The 18,932-nt window shown below is 43.1% G+C and overlaps 1 protein-coding gene across 2 annotated transcripts in view; it reads right to left on the bottom strand.

Moving 5' to 3' along the window:
- The window catches only part of MOCOS (molybdenum cofactor sulfurase), an 805,385-nt gene that overhangs the window by 364,469 nt on the left and 421,984 nt on the right, over positions 1–18,932 (bottom strand). For both annotated transcript variants that reach the window (XM_088473622.1, XM_088473620.1), the window contains exon 7: positions 5,597–5,713. In XM_088473622.1, coding sequence (XP_088329748.1) covers positions 5,597–5,713 — 117 coding nt within the window. The remainder of the gene's footprint in view (positions 1–5,596; positions 5,714–18,932) is intronic.

Here is an 18,932-nt window from a genome sequence, read left to right on the forward strand (position 1 = left end):
CGGAATATTCCATTTTCTAAAATACCCCTGGTCCCAAGCATTTTGGATATGGGAGCCTCAACCTGTATATATATGTATAATAATAAGTAAGAGCCGGGTAATGCTATATTACGGAGTCTATGAGAGCACACCCGTGATTTGGAACGCACTTCCGGATCACTTCGGGAGTGTGGAACGCATGCCGTTAGGACGGCTTTTTGGTGGTACAGTACACACGCCCATTAATTGGGATAATCATTTAGGGTATATAAACAGTGCTAACATGATCATAAGATATCCTCCTGATGAAGTCCTTGTGAATGTAAATGGATGAAACGCGTTGAGGTACAGGCACTCTGACAGGTGATATCCTCTGATGGCGACACTGTGATGTTGCAGATGGACAGATAAGCCTTATTTATCTTTTTATGTACGGGCATTTTATTTTTTGTCTTTTGTGTTAATTAAATTTGTTTCTGTAGTATTACACTATGGTTCTCTCTCTTTCTCTATTTTTCATCATGATGGAGTTATGATATCGGGTTGTTCATAGGATCCTGAGATTGCAGACTAATAAGGTCATTTGTGTTGTCAAAAGTGGTTTTTCCACATTTCAAGGTACACCCCCATCCACACAGAGGTGATTACACCTGGTGGTGGTTAAAATTTATTATACAATATTGCACTAGGAGGCGCTCTCTTCTCCACTCTTTATTTTATAGGATTATATGCTGTCGGAACAACAGTCTTTGGGAGAAGAAGCAGCCACCCTTGAGATCTGGGGAGTGCGTCTGTCAAGGATTATTAAGACATTAATCTGACTGAATATAGACTAAGCGCCATTGCCATTTTCTCTTTGTGTATATATATATATATATATATATATATATATATATGAAAAGTAATATAGATATATGCCATATATCTATATATTATTATACATATATTACACAAAACTCACACACGTGTAAATTTATACCTGTTTCCGGTGACTCCTCTGTTTTCACCGCTTGCTGCTGGCCCTGTGTTGTGGCTGCTGTCTGTGGTGTGTCACTGTGTCTGTGCTGGAGGCAGACTGCAGAGGGCTGGTGGCAGAGCAGCTCCTAACCTGGTCATTTTTAAAAAATAATTTTTAATCTTCACTTTTTTTTACTTTACTTAGCTTCAACGGCAGCGGGACGGGGAGCAGATGCCCGGCGGTGGGTGGGGAGTATGGTCAGTCACTATAAGGAGGGCTGGTCAGCCGCTGGCCACCAAAGCACAGCTGGAACTGGCTCGGTGGCCCAATCCACTCCTGACAGGACTATCCGGACTCTGGAGGAGAAGGAACCCCTCCCCATGCTGCTGCTGCTGGCAAAGGGTATACGGTACCCTGCGGCGTGCATCACTGCCGACTCCCTGCTTCCTTCCTGCGTGGTGTTCTTGGACACACAACAGTCGGGAATGGGCGGACCACATGGGGTAGGCAGCTGCAGCGCTGCCTGCTTTTATGTGTATCAGTAGCGGTGTGCCCAGCAGAGAATGTGCCAGGCACACTGTTGCTATTATACATTGCAGCAGGCAGCCACAGCAGATGAGAGGGTGAGGTGGCCGGTTCTGCCCACAGAGCATGTGCTCTCTGCAGGCGCACCGGCCGCACCACCCTAGCTACGGCCCTGATGAACATACAAGGACAAGTATGTTTTTATGGACAGTTAAAATAAAGAAGTTTTTATGTTTACCTTCCTACTGCAAATCCACTTATTGAAAATATATATGATACACATCATTGGGACACTGTATATCTGTTGTTTTTCGATTAGAACATTTATTATTTTGGCCATAGGAGACTTTTGTCATTTTGAAGCTTGTTTACATATTTGATACAGCTATATATGAATGATCCCTTCAATAGGAAACAAAATATCAGTCACAGCCCTGTTGAACTTGCATCCTTTGTTTTGTCATTGCACTGAATATGTGTTTGTGGTCAACATTTTGTTGCCATTGCTGGTATTTTCTGAACCTTTGTGGTGTGCATGTTGGGGGTAAAGACATTGGTCATCTGAGGGGTCTTTAATTTATTGTGCACTTGAAAAAGGTGTTGCTGTCAAGCAGTGGTGTAACTATAAATTTTGCTCCCCCCTGCCAAAAAGTTTCAGATGCCTCCCCCCCAGCCATAAAACAAACACACCCAAATATGACATTTCAGGTGTTTAGTTCCATGACACAGTAATGTCCCTTATGACACAATAAGTAATGCCCCTTATAACACATTATGTCACACCGTAATGCCCTTACACATTATGCCACAAAATAATGCCACATATAACAGACAGTAATACCCTTATAACAAATTATGCCACACCATGCCCCTTATACAGTGCCCCCTGTAGTAGTCCTCCTGTAGGTGTGCCCCTTATGCAGTGTCCCCTGTAGTAGTGCCCATTATGCAGGCCCCCTGTAGCAGTGCCCATTATGTAGGACCCCTGTAGCAGTGCCCATTATGCAGGCCCCCTGTAACAGTGCCCCTTATGCAATGCCCCCTGTAGTAGTGCCCCTTATGCAATGCCCCCTGTGCCCATATACCGCATATGTAAATGCAGGGGGGTTTCTGTCTGCCTGGAAACCCCACTCCCCAGCCCACACCATGTCCATGTCCTGCTTTGTATTGTATTGTAAGTCACTGGTTACTTATTTATGTACTTACTCCAGTAGCTACTGACTGGTTGAATAATTCTGTTAATGGTGTGTAAGGCACTGTGGAACACTTGTGGCGCCATATAAATAAATTATAATAATAATTAATAATAAATAGTAATATAATGGAGTTTTACTAGCACTGCATGTTCTTCTCAGGATCATAAATGAAACAAATAGCACCACCTGTGGATATTTTGACATGTATCAGCCAGTAATAAATAACCTGTGCACCAATTAGGGGATTTGGAAAACATGCACTGTTAGGGATGCACTGCTATAGAGCCCAATATTTACATATATGTCCAGGGCAGTGCTAGGTTCTTCTGCTGCTCCCTCAGACTTCCGGACTTGCTCCCATGCCCTGGAATGGTGCTCACATCTAAAATAAAAATATTCAGCTCAGGCAGGAAGGCCCTACGGCAGTATTTAATGGCTTACTATGATCGCTGGTCCTGTATATGCTGGAATTATGTCACACAATACACTTTGTATTATGCATATTAAAGCTGGATAAGTGGTAATTATGCCCTCTTCATGGACTGGCCACACTCATTCTAAAATCAAGCATTTGGATACCCCCCTCTAGAAATCCTGCGTTTGCCACTGTGCCATGTCCCCTGTAGTCAGAGCCGTAGCTAGGGTAGTGCGGGCGGTGCCATCGCACAGGGCAACACGGGTCACAGGGCACTGTTTGGGCCTGTCAAATTTCTATTTATTATCATTCTTGCTTGTAGCTTCCGCTTATTTCATCCCCAGCATTTCCTGGCCTCTCCTATCTCTTCCCTGGCCCTTTCCCATGAAGCCATGGCCCTTTTTTGGGTGCATTATGTCCCTTTGAAAAATGAGGGGGCGTCAATGCTCTTTCTGGCACAGGGCACCAAAAAGTCTAGTTACGGCTCTGACTGTAGTTGTGCCCATATGCTGGTTTCTGCATGCACTTCCATGGACTGCAAGCAGAATTCAGGTTCTGAGTGCTAAATCACGTTCCAGCAGTTATCATGCATAATTGAATCTGCCCTTACTGTCTTTTGACTTATTATTTTCTTTCAGTTTGAAAATTCCAAGAAATTATTGGCCATGCATCTCCCATTCATACTGTATTATAATTTGCAACTTGAACTACAGTATTTATACTGTATATTTTGTAATGCATTGTCAATAGAGATGAGCGGGTCTGGTTCCCTGAGAACCGAACCCACCCAAACTTCAGGGATCCAGGGCGATCAGAGGCTCCCCTCAAAAAAATAGCAACCAGCCCCGGGCTTTAGTGACCCAGTGCTGGGTGTGCTTAAATACAGGGGACAAACATCATAGGGATCCACCATACTTAAGCACAACCAGCACCGGGCTAGTCAGAACCAGTCCTGGTTGCCAAAATATGGGGGACAAATGACGTAGGAGTCCCCCATATTCTGCGCAACCAGCACTGGGCTCTGTTCCGGTCCTGGAAATACAGAGAAAAAAATTTGTACAGTTCCCCTGTATCTTCCAGAACCAGCACTGAACTTTTTGTAGCGGGGGGCTGATGGCATAGCCAGGGGAGCCCTTTTACCGAGCCCAACAGCCGCAGCATCAGCCCTGACCACTAGTCAGCCCAGGCTGGGGATACCTGGGGAGCTGTGTCACTTAGCATAGTCATCCAGCTATCTTGGTGCAACCTTTTGGCCTCAAAACAATATTGTGAGGTGTGAGGTGTTCAGAATAGAATGGAAATGAGTGGAAATTTATGTTATTGAGGTTAACAATAATGTATGAACAAAAAAAATCTAATTCTGGGATTTTAGCTGTTTTTATGCTTTTTTTCCAAAAAATACATATCCAAACCAAAACCCGGAAGGATGGTTTTGGCAAAACCAATCCAGATCCAAAACAAAAAGAAAGATACAGATCCAAAACCAAAACACAAAAAGTGGCCGGTGCACACCCCTAATTGTCATACCGTATGCATGTTTATATGTTACAATTGGGGGACATTAAAGATTATTACCTAACACTGCTGAAACATAAAATTTTAACTAAATCCATTTCAACCAAACATTTGTTTTCATTATCTAACCTACAGTATACATATGAAAGTTGATTGGTTGCTATAGCTTCAGTGCATATTTGCGCTTTTTGCATAGATTAGTGAAAATAAATGTCAACAGGGCTTATCTGTTAAATATTCATTTTGTTAAAAAAAAAATCATAACCATAGCAATTAATCAGACACTTAGGGCCTGATTCAGACCCACTCGCGAGCGGCTGTCCGCTCGCAAGTGGGTCGATGTTATGCACTGAGCATGCGCACGACGGAGGGAGCTCCGTCGTGCGCATGCGCCAGACGCGACGAGCGAAGGAAAGTCCTTCGCTCGTTGTGTCCGATCAAAGGGGGCGTGCTGTCAATATTGATTGACAGCACGCCCCCTTTGGTGGGCGTGCCGGGGGCATGCCTCCCTGACGGGGGCGTTCCCACGGGAACGCCTCCCGTCAGAAGCCGGCCCACTGACATCACTAGTGATGTCAGTGGGAGTGATTTTGGCTCTGATAGAGGCAAAATTACTCCGGAGCTTGCGGTTGAAAACCTCAACCGCAGGCTCCGGCTCGCAATTTCGATGGTCGAGATGGTCTCGACCATCGCGGCCATCACAAAGCACGCTCGTATAGCCTGTGGGTGGTGACCCACAGCTATACGAGCGTCCTGGAGGACGCTCCATGAAAATGGAGCCCGGCCCTCATTCAGAGCGTGCGCTCTGCTCAGAGCGTACGGCTCTGAATGAGGGCCTTAATCATCTAATTTGCACTGAACAGATTTATTTTTTACTGTATATGAATCGCTCTATATTTTACCATGGTAAATATTTCATGAAAGAGGAAATCTGTAAAACGAGGTAAATTACGAAAGTAATAACATACAAGCGTACACACATATATACATATTGAGTAACTGTCTAACCTGTAAGTTATTTTTCACTTCAGTACTGCTAATCCCCAAGTGCTTTTGGCAGGCTCCAGAATTGCAAAAACAGCCAGTGCGAAAGTGGATATTATACAGACTAGCCATCTTGTCAACCTGCGAATGCAAAAATAAGATATTATAAAACATGCATAAAATACACGTCATGTCAAATGTCAAATTTCAAGGCAAGATAAAAGAGCAGTTTGGAATAATCTAAAGATTGTTTTTCTTTCACTCAAAGCTGTCACTTTTCAGCTTTTTTTTAGATAATTTTAGGGAGGCATAACTCAGGGTAGAGAACGATTTAAGACTTGGGGCCAAATGTAATAGGGTGAGAGTTTAGAAAATGTCAGAGTTTAGCAGTAAACTCTCACATTGGTTGAGTTTTATCTTCAAAATGGGAAAACATCTGAATAAGATTTTAAATCGTGAGAGTTTTTTAAGTCTAAAAAAACATGCAAGTTCGCTCTGTTACTTTGTTTTTAGACTCTATTACATTGGCAAATTATAAAAAGTGTCAGAAACTCTCACTTTTCTAAACTCTCACCCTATTACATTTGGCCCATGGAGTTTGTTTTGTTAGATAGATCTTGTCCCAGTGTATCACCTTTTGGGGTTAAGTTTTTTAACAATTAGACAAAATATGCCCCATTTTATAGATAAGGACTTTTGCGCATGTTAAGTAGCCACCTGCAGGGAGTTTACTCAGAGTGGTTTCATTTAAGAGCATAAATATGGCTTTTCCCTGCTTCCAATTTATATTTTGTAAACTGGAGCAGAATTACATATACTAGTGTTAAATAGTGGAGCTAGGGGGTGTTTTAGGGTTGGTCGTGGCACATTTTGACTGTATTTAGCTCTGGAACTGCTCTAATTAAGGAGTTCAATCATCTGGTGTAAGCGTTGCCAGAGGCATATGTTAGTGCATGAGCTGTGATGTAACTAATTTATTCATATAATCACTGCACAGCTGCCGCATCACTGCGGCAGCAGCAGAATGTTCTATGAAACCTGCACGGATCAGTGTGATCCCTGCAGGCTTCTCTATTGTAAACGTGTAAAATACAATTGAAAAAAAATGAGGTGGGGCCACCCCCCAAGCATAACCACCCCCAGGCACTTTGCACCGCCACTGGTTCACAAAATATGGGGAAAAATGTATAGTGGTCCCCAATATTTTTAGAACTAGCACTAGGCTACACTAGTGGATGGGTAATTCCACAGCCAGGGTCCCCCCATATAAAGCATTAACCCACACAAATAGTCAGCTGAGGAAGGGGAGTCCAGGGAAAGTGGGGACCCCAACTTAGGGGGTCCTCCCTTTCCGGATAAACCCAGGCCAGGGCTGAAGCACCCCTGGGTGGTGGGTGTGGGGTTGATTGTGGTAAATAAAAGATGTAACTTAATATTGTCTTTTGCATTAGGATTACAGGTCTCAGCGAGGCCCGCTGGTACCTATAGTCCCCATGTAAAAGAAATATTAAAATAACAACAGTACACCATAAAGAGTACAACTTTATTACATACACTCACACTAAATACTCACCTTTTCCCCATCCCCAGTTGGTCCCCTTGGCAAGTAGGCAGCCATGCTGAAGATCAATCCTCTTCTCCAGTAGCATCCGAGGTAAGTGAAACAAAAACCATAAAAATGCGAACCACCGGACATAGCAGCATTGTATGTACATACTGTACATACAGTGAAGCTCCCAAAAGTGACAGGATCCATGTGGTTTCCAGCACTTGGACAGCCACCAGCCAATCAGCGGCCAGTCCCATAGGAACTGCCTTCTGATTGGCCGAGTACAGCATGCATAACCAATTTAAAAATGGCACCATGAGCTGTGATTGGCTTCAACATGGCTCCATCTTTGAAATTTAAGATGGCCGATGTGAGCCAATCACGGCTTGCTGCATCATCTCCTCACACGATGGCAGAGGAGGAGCTAGGAAGAGTTCCTGAAGACCAAAGATGCTGGAATATTGGGGAGGCGGCGGCCATTCAAATGAACGTACAGGCCACCACCACCAGGTGCAATTGGAAGAAGATGCCGCCAGAGCTGCAAGCCCTGGGGAGGCAGATGACATGCAAAAGAGCTTACATGCCACTGCTCCCTCAGTGAAAATGGAAGTAGAGGATGCTGCCAGTGCACAAGGCCTGGGGAGGTGGTGGCCATGAAAAAGAGCTTACAGGTCGCCACCCCCCAGGTGACGAAAAAAGAAGAGACACCACTGGTACCACAAGCCCTTGGGAGACAGTGGCTTTGCAAAACAGTTTAAAGGCCACCACCCACAGACAAACATGAAAAAAGAGGATACAAGCAGTGGGAAGACAGCAGCCGCAGAAAAAATCTTAAAGGCTGCTGCCCCCCCAGGTGAAGAGCAAAGACAAAGATGCCGAAAGCCCTAGGGGTGTGATGGCCATGCAAATAAGCAATGCATACAGCTTATAGTTCAGTGTCCCACAGGTGAAGAGCAAAGACAAAGACACCAAAAGCCGTGAGGGTGCGATGGCCACGCAAAAGGGCTTAAAGGCCCCAGCCCCACAGGTGAAGCCGCAGAGTAAAAAATAATTAAAACATTCGGTGCTGTGTCATTATTTTAATATTTCCTTTATAGGGGGGCTATAGGGACCAGCGGGCCCTTACTGCTTGGACATGCTGGTACTTCTGGTTCCCCAAGTAGCTGCATGCGGTGTCCAACTTGCTGGGACCTGTAATTCCCCTATAATGGACAATATTACTATTTTGTCATAATCATTAATGCCACATGCACCGCCACTAGGGCTTCAGCCCAGACCTGAGATGTCCCCAAGAGGGGGGACCTTTTATTAGGAGATCCCCACTTCCTGAGGAATCTCCAGCCTTGGCTGCCTAGTTGGGGGTGGTGAATGTTTTGGCTGGGGGGCCCGCAAAGTGTGTCCTCTGGCTGTGGTATTACCCTCCCCCCACTAGTAAGAGTACAGTGCTGATTGAAGGAAACACAGGGGACCACTATGCATTTTTCCCCATATTTACTCAACTAGGACTGGCTCAGGAGCCTGGTTCTGGTGCATAGAAATATGGGGCATCCCATGTCATTTCCTCCTGTATTGCCTGAACCAGGTCTGGCTCAAAAAAACCCGGTGCTGGTTAAGTTTGGGAGGGGGGACCCCACACCATTTTTTTTTCTTTTACACTTTTCTTTTACAGGAGATTTACAGGTACCAATGGGCCCTTGTGGTTCCCCAAGTACCAGCATGCTGTGACTGCCTGCTGGCAACTATAGTCCCTCTTTAAAGGACAATATAATTTATATTTTTACCACTCATTAACCCCGCACACACCACAAGAAAAAGCAGATATCTAGAAGGCAACATGTGAAAGCAATGCAGGTGGGCATAGAGCAATGAGTGAAGACAAAGCTGGTGGGCCCAGGGAGGCTTGTCAACTTCTCTGGTTCTAAATTTTACAGCATAAATATAATAACCTTTAAAAAAAGCTATGAAATGCCATAGACAAAACACTTTATTAAGGCTTCTTACACATGATAAAAAATTTCAGAAACTTGTTGTAGCTATTCCACTCAAACTCCAAAAAAGCAATTCAATTCCAATCAATAAGGCTTATGCCTTAATGGACATGTTCCTTGCACATTACAGATATGATATGCCATCACACCCTGTGGTTAACTGCAGATTCAGCACTCTCATGGGGTCTATTTCAGCACTAAAGGCAATGGTGGTCACGGACGTAGATCAAACAGTTGTTTGCCTTTGTGCATGATCATAAACCGCAGGGATCGCATTACTCACAGAGGAATCCATCGCAAAGTGAGTGACAGGCTGCCAGCGTTTGGGGGTGATGACGTTTGAATGACATTTCAATGGCGTGCATAAATTAGCCACTGTGACTGCATGTGCAGCATGAGAGATCTCTGTGTGTCAGGAGACTTGCAGTATTTGCAACTGATCAGATTTGTTATAAATGCTGCATGACTGCTCAATGTACGTTGATGGTACTGATGTTTACGTTTACATAGAAGAGCAACGGATATGAGAAGGCAACAGTGGGAGTCTTTATGTTGGCTGGGCTTTGGCAAGCATTAGCAATTGCGATTGCATTTGTGTCCACTGCTGAACCAGGCCCTTGGAGTGAGATTGCTGTCACTCTCAAAATAGTGATTCACAGATTTGTGTGCTCACTGGAATACATACATGCAGTCTATGCAACTGATGTTGCACAGGACAAGAGGGACCATGTGTGTGCGTGTATGTGTGTGTGTGTGGTGGGAGGTAGTATAGAACATAACATACAGATGATGGAGTAAAGAAAATGACATACAGATGATGGGGGCAGCACAGAACAGGGCATACAAATGATGGGGGCAGTACAGCACAGGGCATACAGATGATGGGAGGCAGCACAGCATAGGGCATACAGATGATGTGGGATAGCACAGAACAGAACAAACAGATGATGGGCACAGAAATGTGGGGCAGCACAAAGTAGGGCATTCAGATGATTGGGGGCAGCACTGAACAGGACATATAGATGATGGGTGGCGGCACAGAACAGGGCATACACATGATGGAGGGGGCAACACAGAACAGGACATACAGATGATGGGTGGGCCAACACAGAAAAAATTACATACATATGATGGGGAAGGGGGCAGCACAGAACAATACAAGGTGTACAATACAGGACATATAGATAAAAGGTGAAGGGAGAGAGCACAATACAGTATATGCAGGTAAGGGGGAGCAAAATACAGATGGGGCACACTCCTTGACATACAGATTAGGAGGTACAAAACAGGATATACAGATGGGGGACAGGTGGTACAGTAGGTCTCATGGGCCTTATAAGTGTTACCTGGGAAACACCTGGCACAGGAGAGCCTTTTTTTTATCAACGTGTGTACTAACGTAGTGTACTGTATAGGAATCCAATATTTTCAATTAGATATCTATGTGAACAACAAAAACTGGATGTAGAGCTATAAATATAAAATCCATTGCTCAAAATGCTTTGGCTTTAGTCTCCCATTCTGTAATGATGTGCGAAGCAAAAAAAAAAGTGACTTTGCATGTCAGCTGTGATGTGCCTAAATTTAAATCCAGTGTATATAATTTAATTATACTCAGTATGTAGTGGGTCTATCCAGCACAGCAACCATGGATGGTTATTCATCATGAACATTGATCTATGCTGTGTATATCAATTGATTTTAAAATGGCCACTCTATATTTTGTAAATGTATTCCTATCAAATTATAAAATAATATTTTAAATTACTATACTATTAATGCTTCTGAAGATTGTACATTGGTTATCACATTTGGTAATCAATCCCTGTGACAGCTTATACTACTGTACTTTGGTAGCAAAAATAGCCATTATACATTTATAAATATTCTCGAGTTGAAAACTGGACCCTGAAGTACATCTGCAGCTTTTATTTCTTTACATTGTCCTCACCTGTAACCCAATTCCATTGATCCTGAAAAAGACCCCACTGTTTGCTAACATGCTTGCAAACAGTGGTGCAACTACTGGGGTGTGGCTGCTATGGTGCCCGAGCTGCCACTGTGGCTCGCCCCTCCCCCTGCACCCAGTCATGCACATAAGGTGGGCCAGTCCAATCAGGGCCACAGAGAGAGGCCTGGGTTGTTGATTTGGTGCCAGCCCACTAGCTGATTACAGCTGGTGCACCGGCAGGCAGACATGGAGAGACAGCACTGCCAGTTGTGAGACAATCAAAGCTGGCAGACTCACAGTTAATCAACAGTGGCGGCTCCGGATTGGCTGCAAGTCTGCGAACTCCATTTGGCTCGCGACCAGCACCAGATTCAAATTGTCCATGTCTGCCGCTGCCTCCCGGTGTGCCAGCTGTAATTAACTGGCAGCCTGGCCTCAAATACACACCTGCTATCTGCTGACAGCACACAGGGGGAGGCTAGAGGCTGCTGGACAGAGATGGGAAGGTGAGTTGCTATGGAGGAATAATCTGTAAGGGGCATTGCTGTGTGGCATAATGTTATAAGGCGCAATACTGTGTGGAATAATGTGTAAGAGGCACTACTACTATGTGGCATAATCTGTAAATAGCATGACTGTGTGGTATAATGAGTAAGAGGCATTATTGTGTAGTGTAAGGTGCATTACTGTGTGGCATAATGTATAAGGGACACTACTACTGTGTGGCTTAATGTGTATAAGGGGTACTACTATGTAGCATAACCTGAATGGGCTCTATGTGGCAAAACATGAATGGGCTGTGTGTGGGGGCAAATATATGTGTTTTTTTTACCTCTAGGGGTCCCTTTTAAGATCTTGCTATGTGGCCCACAAAGTTCTAGTTATGCCCTTGCATGCAAACACAGATGACTGAAATATGTAAGGTCACTTTAAAAAGGACTAACTCTGGATTTAATATGAACTTGCACGAGTCATAGTGTTTGAGATTTGCTCAGACTATTTTGTAGCAGGTTTTTTGTGAGACTGACAATTTCCACTTGAGCCAGCCCTGGAACATGTATCATTTAAGTGTCCTCATGTTTAGTTATTGTATGGCAGTGTGAGGCCCTGACAAAGTTCAAACCTAGGCAAAAACCTATTACTGGTCAAACTACACCACCCTGACAAATTTGTTGGAGCTAGGTCCAAAACTCTGGCCGGACAAACAGAGTGACAGACAGACACACTTTCTCGCTTATTTTATAGATAAAATAGAAAATAAATATGATAGTGCTCGGTATTACTCAAGTTATACATATAACAGCAGCGTCCCAATATTAATGCCATATACAGTATGAATACAAAACAGAAAGACAATTGGTGTTGGAGATAGTCACCACCAATGCAACATAGGTCTGTCTAGCAAATGAAAGCATGGATATTTTGTTTATATTGTGATCAAAATGCTTAAGCTTGCAGACTAGCATCAAGGGTTCTTTTTCTCATTTTCTGCAAGTTCCTACACGGCCATATTTGCTTCAAACACTATTAGATTGCAGTTAAGATTGCACTTCCCATATACAGAGGCTAGCAGCTAGACAAGCCCACACCCAAAAATGCCTTGTATAGCTTTGTTTGACAGCAACTAAGGCAACATCTATTTTATTATATATAGGCTACAGTATTTGTATATATTTTTATTTGTAGATTTTGTTCAAAGCATTTCATTGCTCACATTTACAGTTTGGTTCTGTGGAAGTATAGAATTCATTTTGTATCCTAAAAGTCTTTTCAAGTATGCCACGTATTCATTGTAAGTAAATGCACAGGGCAGGAAAGAGTTAATTCCATGTGCAGACTCAGTCATATATTCACAGAAAAGCATATGTACATATATGGTAAGGTATGCGATCCCAAATCTTTACCCAGCCCTGTGGTTTTTTCTAAATGTAATCGAAAACAGATGTGTCCTTCAGAAACTATAAATGTATGTGCTTTGGCGCCATTAAACCAGAGATTGATTTCACACTACACAAGACAGTCGTGTTTTTAGATCTCTCCTGTGTACACAGCATTGTGCTGCAGCAAACAAAAGCAATGAGGGTCTCTGAGCTCATTGTATTTATAGCCATAGCTTAAATACAGGTCGGACAACTGGAGGTCCCAGCGAGATATCCAGCAAGCTGATCACTGGACGGACAACAAGCGTGTCTGAGAGGAGAGACATCAGAATAACAATCCTGGGTGGTGACTATTTTTGTACTCAGTTCTGATTCCTCTGCCTTTCATCACACGTAGTTCTGTCCTGGGATCACACTGGATTTATAGACACCCTCACTGCTTTTTTATTATTTTTCTGAAATGTACTAACCAATCTGTCATTTGTTGTTTTATGTTAGGCCTGACTGACGTATGAGAGATATTTTGTCTGTGTGAATTTGTTTGTCTGAACATTGTTGGTGGTTCATCCTCAGAGTGTGCAGAAGGGGGGATTAACCTTGGCATGATTGCGCGGTGTATACTGGATCATGCTGGGGCAATTCTCAGGTCTGCATGCTTTGGGAGAAAGGACGTGCTGTGATGTCAGGTGATTTGAAGTCCTGTTGTATAAAGGCAGGTGCCTGAATGCTTATCTTTTTTGCAGTTCCTATCTATGAACCATATGAGGCATACTAGGTCAAAGAAGTGTCTTGTTTGTCTTGTACATCTATGAAAATTTATTTAACCTGTTTAGAAATGTGTAGTTAGAGTACCATTAGTATATCCTATAGATTTAACATTGAGTGGATTAGGTTATGATATAGAAGAATCCAAAGAAAGTCCATTAGATCTGCAGTCAACACCCACTGGGTTTTGACAAGAGGGACCAGAAATATTTAGAACAGTCTGTTGTTATATCTAGTTATCAAAAGAACAAAGAGATAGACCCTAATAAAAAGTAACATAACCAGATAAATTAGAGGGAATAATATTCAGTTAACTGCACCAATTAGCCAATAGACCCTTCACAATAAGGAAGTCCATAAATTAGACATATAGTCAGGATACTTAGGGACCAGTAGGTTCCACAGATATAGGTCATAAGGGATTTTGACCATAAACTTGTTAGAACGAGGGACAGTTTTAACAAATGGGAAATACTGACAGTAAGTCAGTGCCTCAGGGCACTGCCCTGCAGGTGATAAAGAAACTATATGGTGATGCAAAGGGCAACAGTTTTGTGAAGGTGTTTAAAAAGGCAGGATTAGGTGAGGAGCATTGGTTTGATTCTAAAAACCTCTCTGATTTAAGAAGGGAGCATAGATTGCAGATAAGGAAACAGGGTATAGAAGATGAGGTAGATAACTGGATTGAAAGATGTAGTAAACTAGGAACAGACAGTTCAAATGACACACTTGAAATGCAGATGGAACATTTGTCACTAATTGACCCACTAGGGGTCAACAGAACCATTCCAATTAGACCCATACCACCTAGAAGGGCAATATATCAACAAAAATATCCAAATTGGTCATGTCTTGCTTGTGGATTTTGTAATGTCCCAGGGGATACAATATGTAAAAATTGTCAGGCCCTATGGTCTGAACAATGTCCAACCTGTGGGTTAGGACTGATTGATAATTTAAGACCAAAAAACCCATTGACTCCAGAACAAATATTGCATCACATCAGAAATCCTGCTAATTATACTTGGAGATGTGACTGTGGAGTCTGCCATTATTGGCAAGATAAACAATGTACTACTTGTAAGGTTCTAAGAAGTAATAGAAGAGACCCTTTCTCTGAAGAACCTAAAGGGGCTACAGCCCCACCACCTTATGACACTAGACCATTATTTCCAGTCTCAGTCTCACAATCAAGAGACAATGATGGTAATGTAGTACGTACCACCTTCTCCTATAAGCCTTGGACCCCTGTGGAAGCAATGGGGTTCATAAAAGATTTACCAGACCCCAGAAACAATCCTATGGGTTTCCTCAGGTATATGGAAAGGATTAGAAATGTTCATAATGCCACATGGTTAGATATGCATGATCTCACTGAAACAGCATCAGTAGTACATGTAGCTAATGAAATAGCTCAGGCTAGAGCAGGAAATGGTGATAATGATTTTAATCCACCAAACATAGCAGGCCAGACAACAGCAGAAAGCGGAACCGAATGGGTAGCTAGTTGCAGAGTTTGGGCCCAGAGAGAGGCTGCTAATATGCCTGCTATAGAAGAGAACCAAACTAAGGGTCAATCTGTTGTGGAATATTATGAGCAACTCCTTAAGAGGCATACAGACCAGGGGTTTAACACACAAGACCCTGGTCATGTAAGGATTCTGAAATTAACTTTGTTTGCTGGAATGAATCCTGAATTAATGTGACAGTTAAAGGTCTGTAGGCCAGAATATTCCTCCATGCCTCTAAATGACCTAGTCAAAATACTTAGGTCTATAGAAGATAATACTAAGGAAAGGCAAGAAAAGTGCGATAGGAAAAAAGATGCCATGCCCAAGCCCATGTATGTTCTTACTTACCCTAATTTAAATCAGAAGGGCAACAAGGAACAGGGCTATAGACCACCCAAGCCATCAGGCAGACCTAGTGGTCAGCAATCTAAAAGATCAGAAGAATGCATGAAAAAAGGGCTTTGTTTCAATTGCATGGAGCAGGGACACATTAAGAGGAATTGTCCCAAGTTAAAGAAACTCCAGACCCAAGACCTTTTGGTGAATCTTAGCCAGCAATAGAAAACAGGCCCCCAGAGTCTAATTTGTCCCTTAACATGTAATGCCCCAGCAGGACCACAAATTATGATACCTGTTAAATTGTGAAATAAAAAGATAAACTGTCTCATAGACTCTGGGGCTGCTACAAGTCTCTTAAAAGAAAATATAGTAGATCCCAAGTATATGGGATCAGGCTCCACTAATGTAGTGGGAGTGGGGGGCCAAGTTATCAGCCTCCCTAAAACCAAACCTATACAGATTGAATTAGACTCAGGAGTAGTGCTACCAACCCAGTTTCTAATTTCAAAAGATTCACCGGTGAATTTATTAGGAGCTGACCTACTGGCAGCTCTGGAAGCTAGCATAGTGTACAGAAATGGGGAAGCTATGTTAAGTACACCAGCAGGATTGTTGCAAACTATGGCCTATGACACTGCACAATCCCTAATGACATGTTTACCCTCTGAACAAAAGGAGGAACCCTTATTGTCTGTAATTGAGGCAAGGGTACCATCAGGGGTATGGGCAAAGGGAAAAATGGAGGTAGGACTCCTACCAGTAGATCCAGTAACAATCAAAGTTAAACCTACAGCAACGCCTGTGAAAATGAAACAGTACCCCCTTAACGAAGGCCAGATACAGGCAATAGAAACACAGATACAACAATATGTACAAGCAGGAGTGTTAAAACCCTGCAGATCCCCATGGAACACTCCGTTGTATCCAATTAAGAAACGATCTAAGGATAATGAACCTGTATCTTACAGACTAATTCATGATCTTAGGGAGGTTAACAAGCATATGGTAATTGATAGTCCTATTGTGCCAAATCCACATACGCTGCTAAACCAGATCCCTCCCTCTGCTACACACTTCACAGTCATAGACTTGGCGAATGCTTTTTTCTCAGTCCCTATGACGGAAGAAAGTCAATTAAACTTAGCCTTCACTCACAAAAGTCAACAATACACGTAGACAAGATTACCACAAGGAGGAGCCACTTCACCTAGTGCCTTCTCAGAAGCTATGACACTGGTATTAAAAGGATGGGTACCAATAGATCCAGAAACAGTGCTCATCCAGTATGTAGACGATTTGTTGCTATGTACCAATAGTGAAACAATGTGCATAGAAGAGACAGTGTCATTATTGAAATTTCTACATGAAGCACAATGTAAGGTGTCAAGAGACAAAATACAAGTTGCAAAGCCTAAGGTACAGTTCCTAGGCCATTGTATAACCCACCAGGCTAAGCACATCCTGGAAGAAAGAAAACAGATTATACTAGATGTAAAACCACCCCAGACACTGAAACAGTTAAGAGCCTTTTTAGGGCTTATCACATATTGTAGGGATTGGATCCCAGGTGCATCTTCTAAGCTTCAAATTCTATATGATGCACTAAAAGGTGATAAGCAGCAAGGCCCTCTTAAATTGACAGATTAGCAGAATCAGGTGTTTCAGGAGTTAAAGAAAGACATTATATCTGCTCCTGCCCTGGCTTTACCAATTACAGTAAACCTTTTACACTATACTGGCATGAGGTCCAGGGCCACGCACAAGGGGTGTTAACACAAGAACATGGGGGTAGGCAGAAGCCTTTGGCTTACTATTCCCTACAGCAAGATCCAGTCATCAGAGCTGCCCCAACCTGTATCAGGGGGGTAGCAGCGGCAGCCATTTTACTAGATAAAACTGCAGATATTGTGTTAGGTGATTCATTAATATTGCAAGCGCCACATGCCGTTACAGAAATACTCAATAAGGCACAGACTAAACACTTATCTGCAGCTAGACTCACAAAATATGAAGTAGCTTTACTTACCCCATGTAATGTAAACATACACAGGTGCACGGTATTGAATCCAGCGTCATTACTTCCGAAAGATTCAAAAGGAGGAAGTTTAGAAACAGGAGACATTGACACTCTAGCAGCACCAGATATGCTAATTAATAGTAGTGCTGCCAGTGACAGTAATGATAGCAGAAAGGAAAGTGAAAATCACAATCTTTTTTCTTCAGACACATGCTGCGAGCATGATTGTATTCAGCTTATGGAACAGGAAATCACACAGATTTCTCCTGTATTAGACATACCAATTCCTAATGCACAATTAGAATTGTTTGTAGATGGTTCAAGGTATTATGTAGATGGCCACCCACATACGGGATATGCAGTTACTACTGCACATGAGCCAATCATTCAAGAACCTTTACCACCTACCATGTCAGCCCAAGAGGCTGAATTAGAGGCATTAAAGGCTGCATGCTTTTATGCTGAGGGACAGACTGTAAAACATCTACACTGATTCCAGGTATGGCTACGGGATCGCTCAAGATTACGGTCCAATGTGGAAAAGTAGAAACTTTGTAGGGTCTACAGGTAAACCAATAAAACATGCAAACTTGATTAGACAGTTATTTGAGGCCTTTCAGGTTCCCAGGCAACTTTCAGTAATAAAGGTCAAAGCTCACACTAGGGAACAGACGCCAGAAGCAAAGGGAAATGCATGTGCGGATGCTGCTGCCAAGGAGGCAGCTCTTAAGCCCCTACAACAGTCACCACAATCAGCTGCTCTTATAGCATCAGCTGTAGAATCCCCTAAAGTGAGTCAGGACCTTCTCTTACAGTTCCAAAAACAGGCCTCTCCAGATGAGTTGAAAGCCTGGCAGAAACAAGGAGCTGTGTGTATACAAGAAGAATGGTCATGTAAAGGACTCACTTGCCTGCCCAGGAGCCTCTACCCAGTGATGGCACAAATCCTGCATGGAAAGGTGCATGTGTCTAGAGACACCATGATCAACACTGTTAAAAAACATTGGCATGCTCCAGGGTTTGGCCAGGCTGTGCAAGCCTTTGTGTCCGGGTGCGTGGTATGTGCACTTCACAACCCTGGCAAAGCTGTCAAGGTACCACTCAAAAGCACCCCACAGACATTTTTTCCTTTTCAGAGAGTCCAAATAGATTTCATCCAACTGCCTCCCTGATCTGGGTATGTCTATGTCCTCGTGGCAACCAACCTTTATAGTCACTGGCCTGAGGCCTGGGCCTGTAGGGCAGCAAATGCTAAAACAGTAGCAAAAAAGCTAATCCAAGAAGTCATTTGCAGATATGGGGTACCAGAGACAATAGAAAGTGACAGAGGTACTCATTTTTCAGGTGAAATTGCACAACA

This window comes from Taudactylus pleione, unplaced genomic scaffold, assembly GCF_031769625.1.
Source record: "Taudactylus pleione unplaced genomic scaffold, aTauple2 ptg000137l, whole genome shotgun sequence".
Classification (NCBI taxonomy): Eukaryota; Metazoa; Chordata; class Amphibia; order Anura; family Myobatrachidae; genus Taudactylus; species Taudactylus pleione.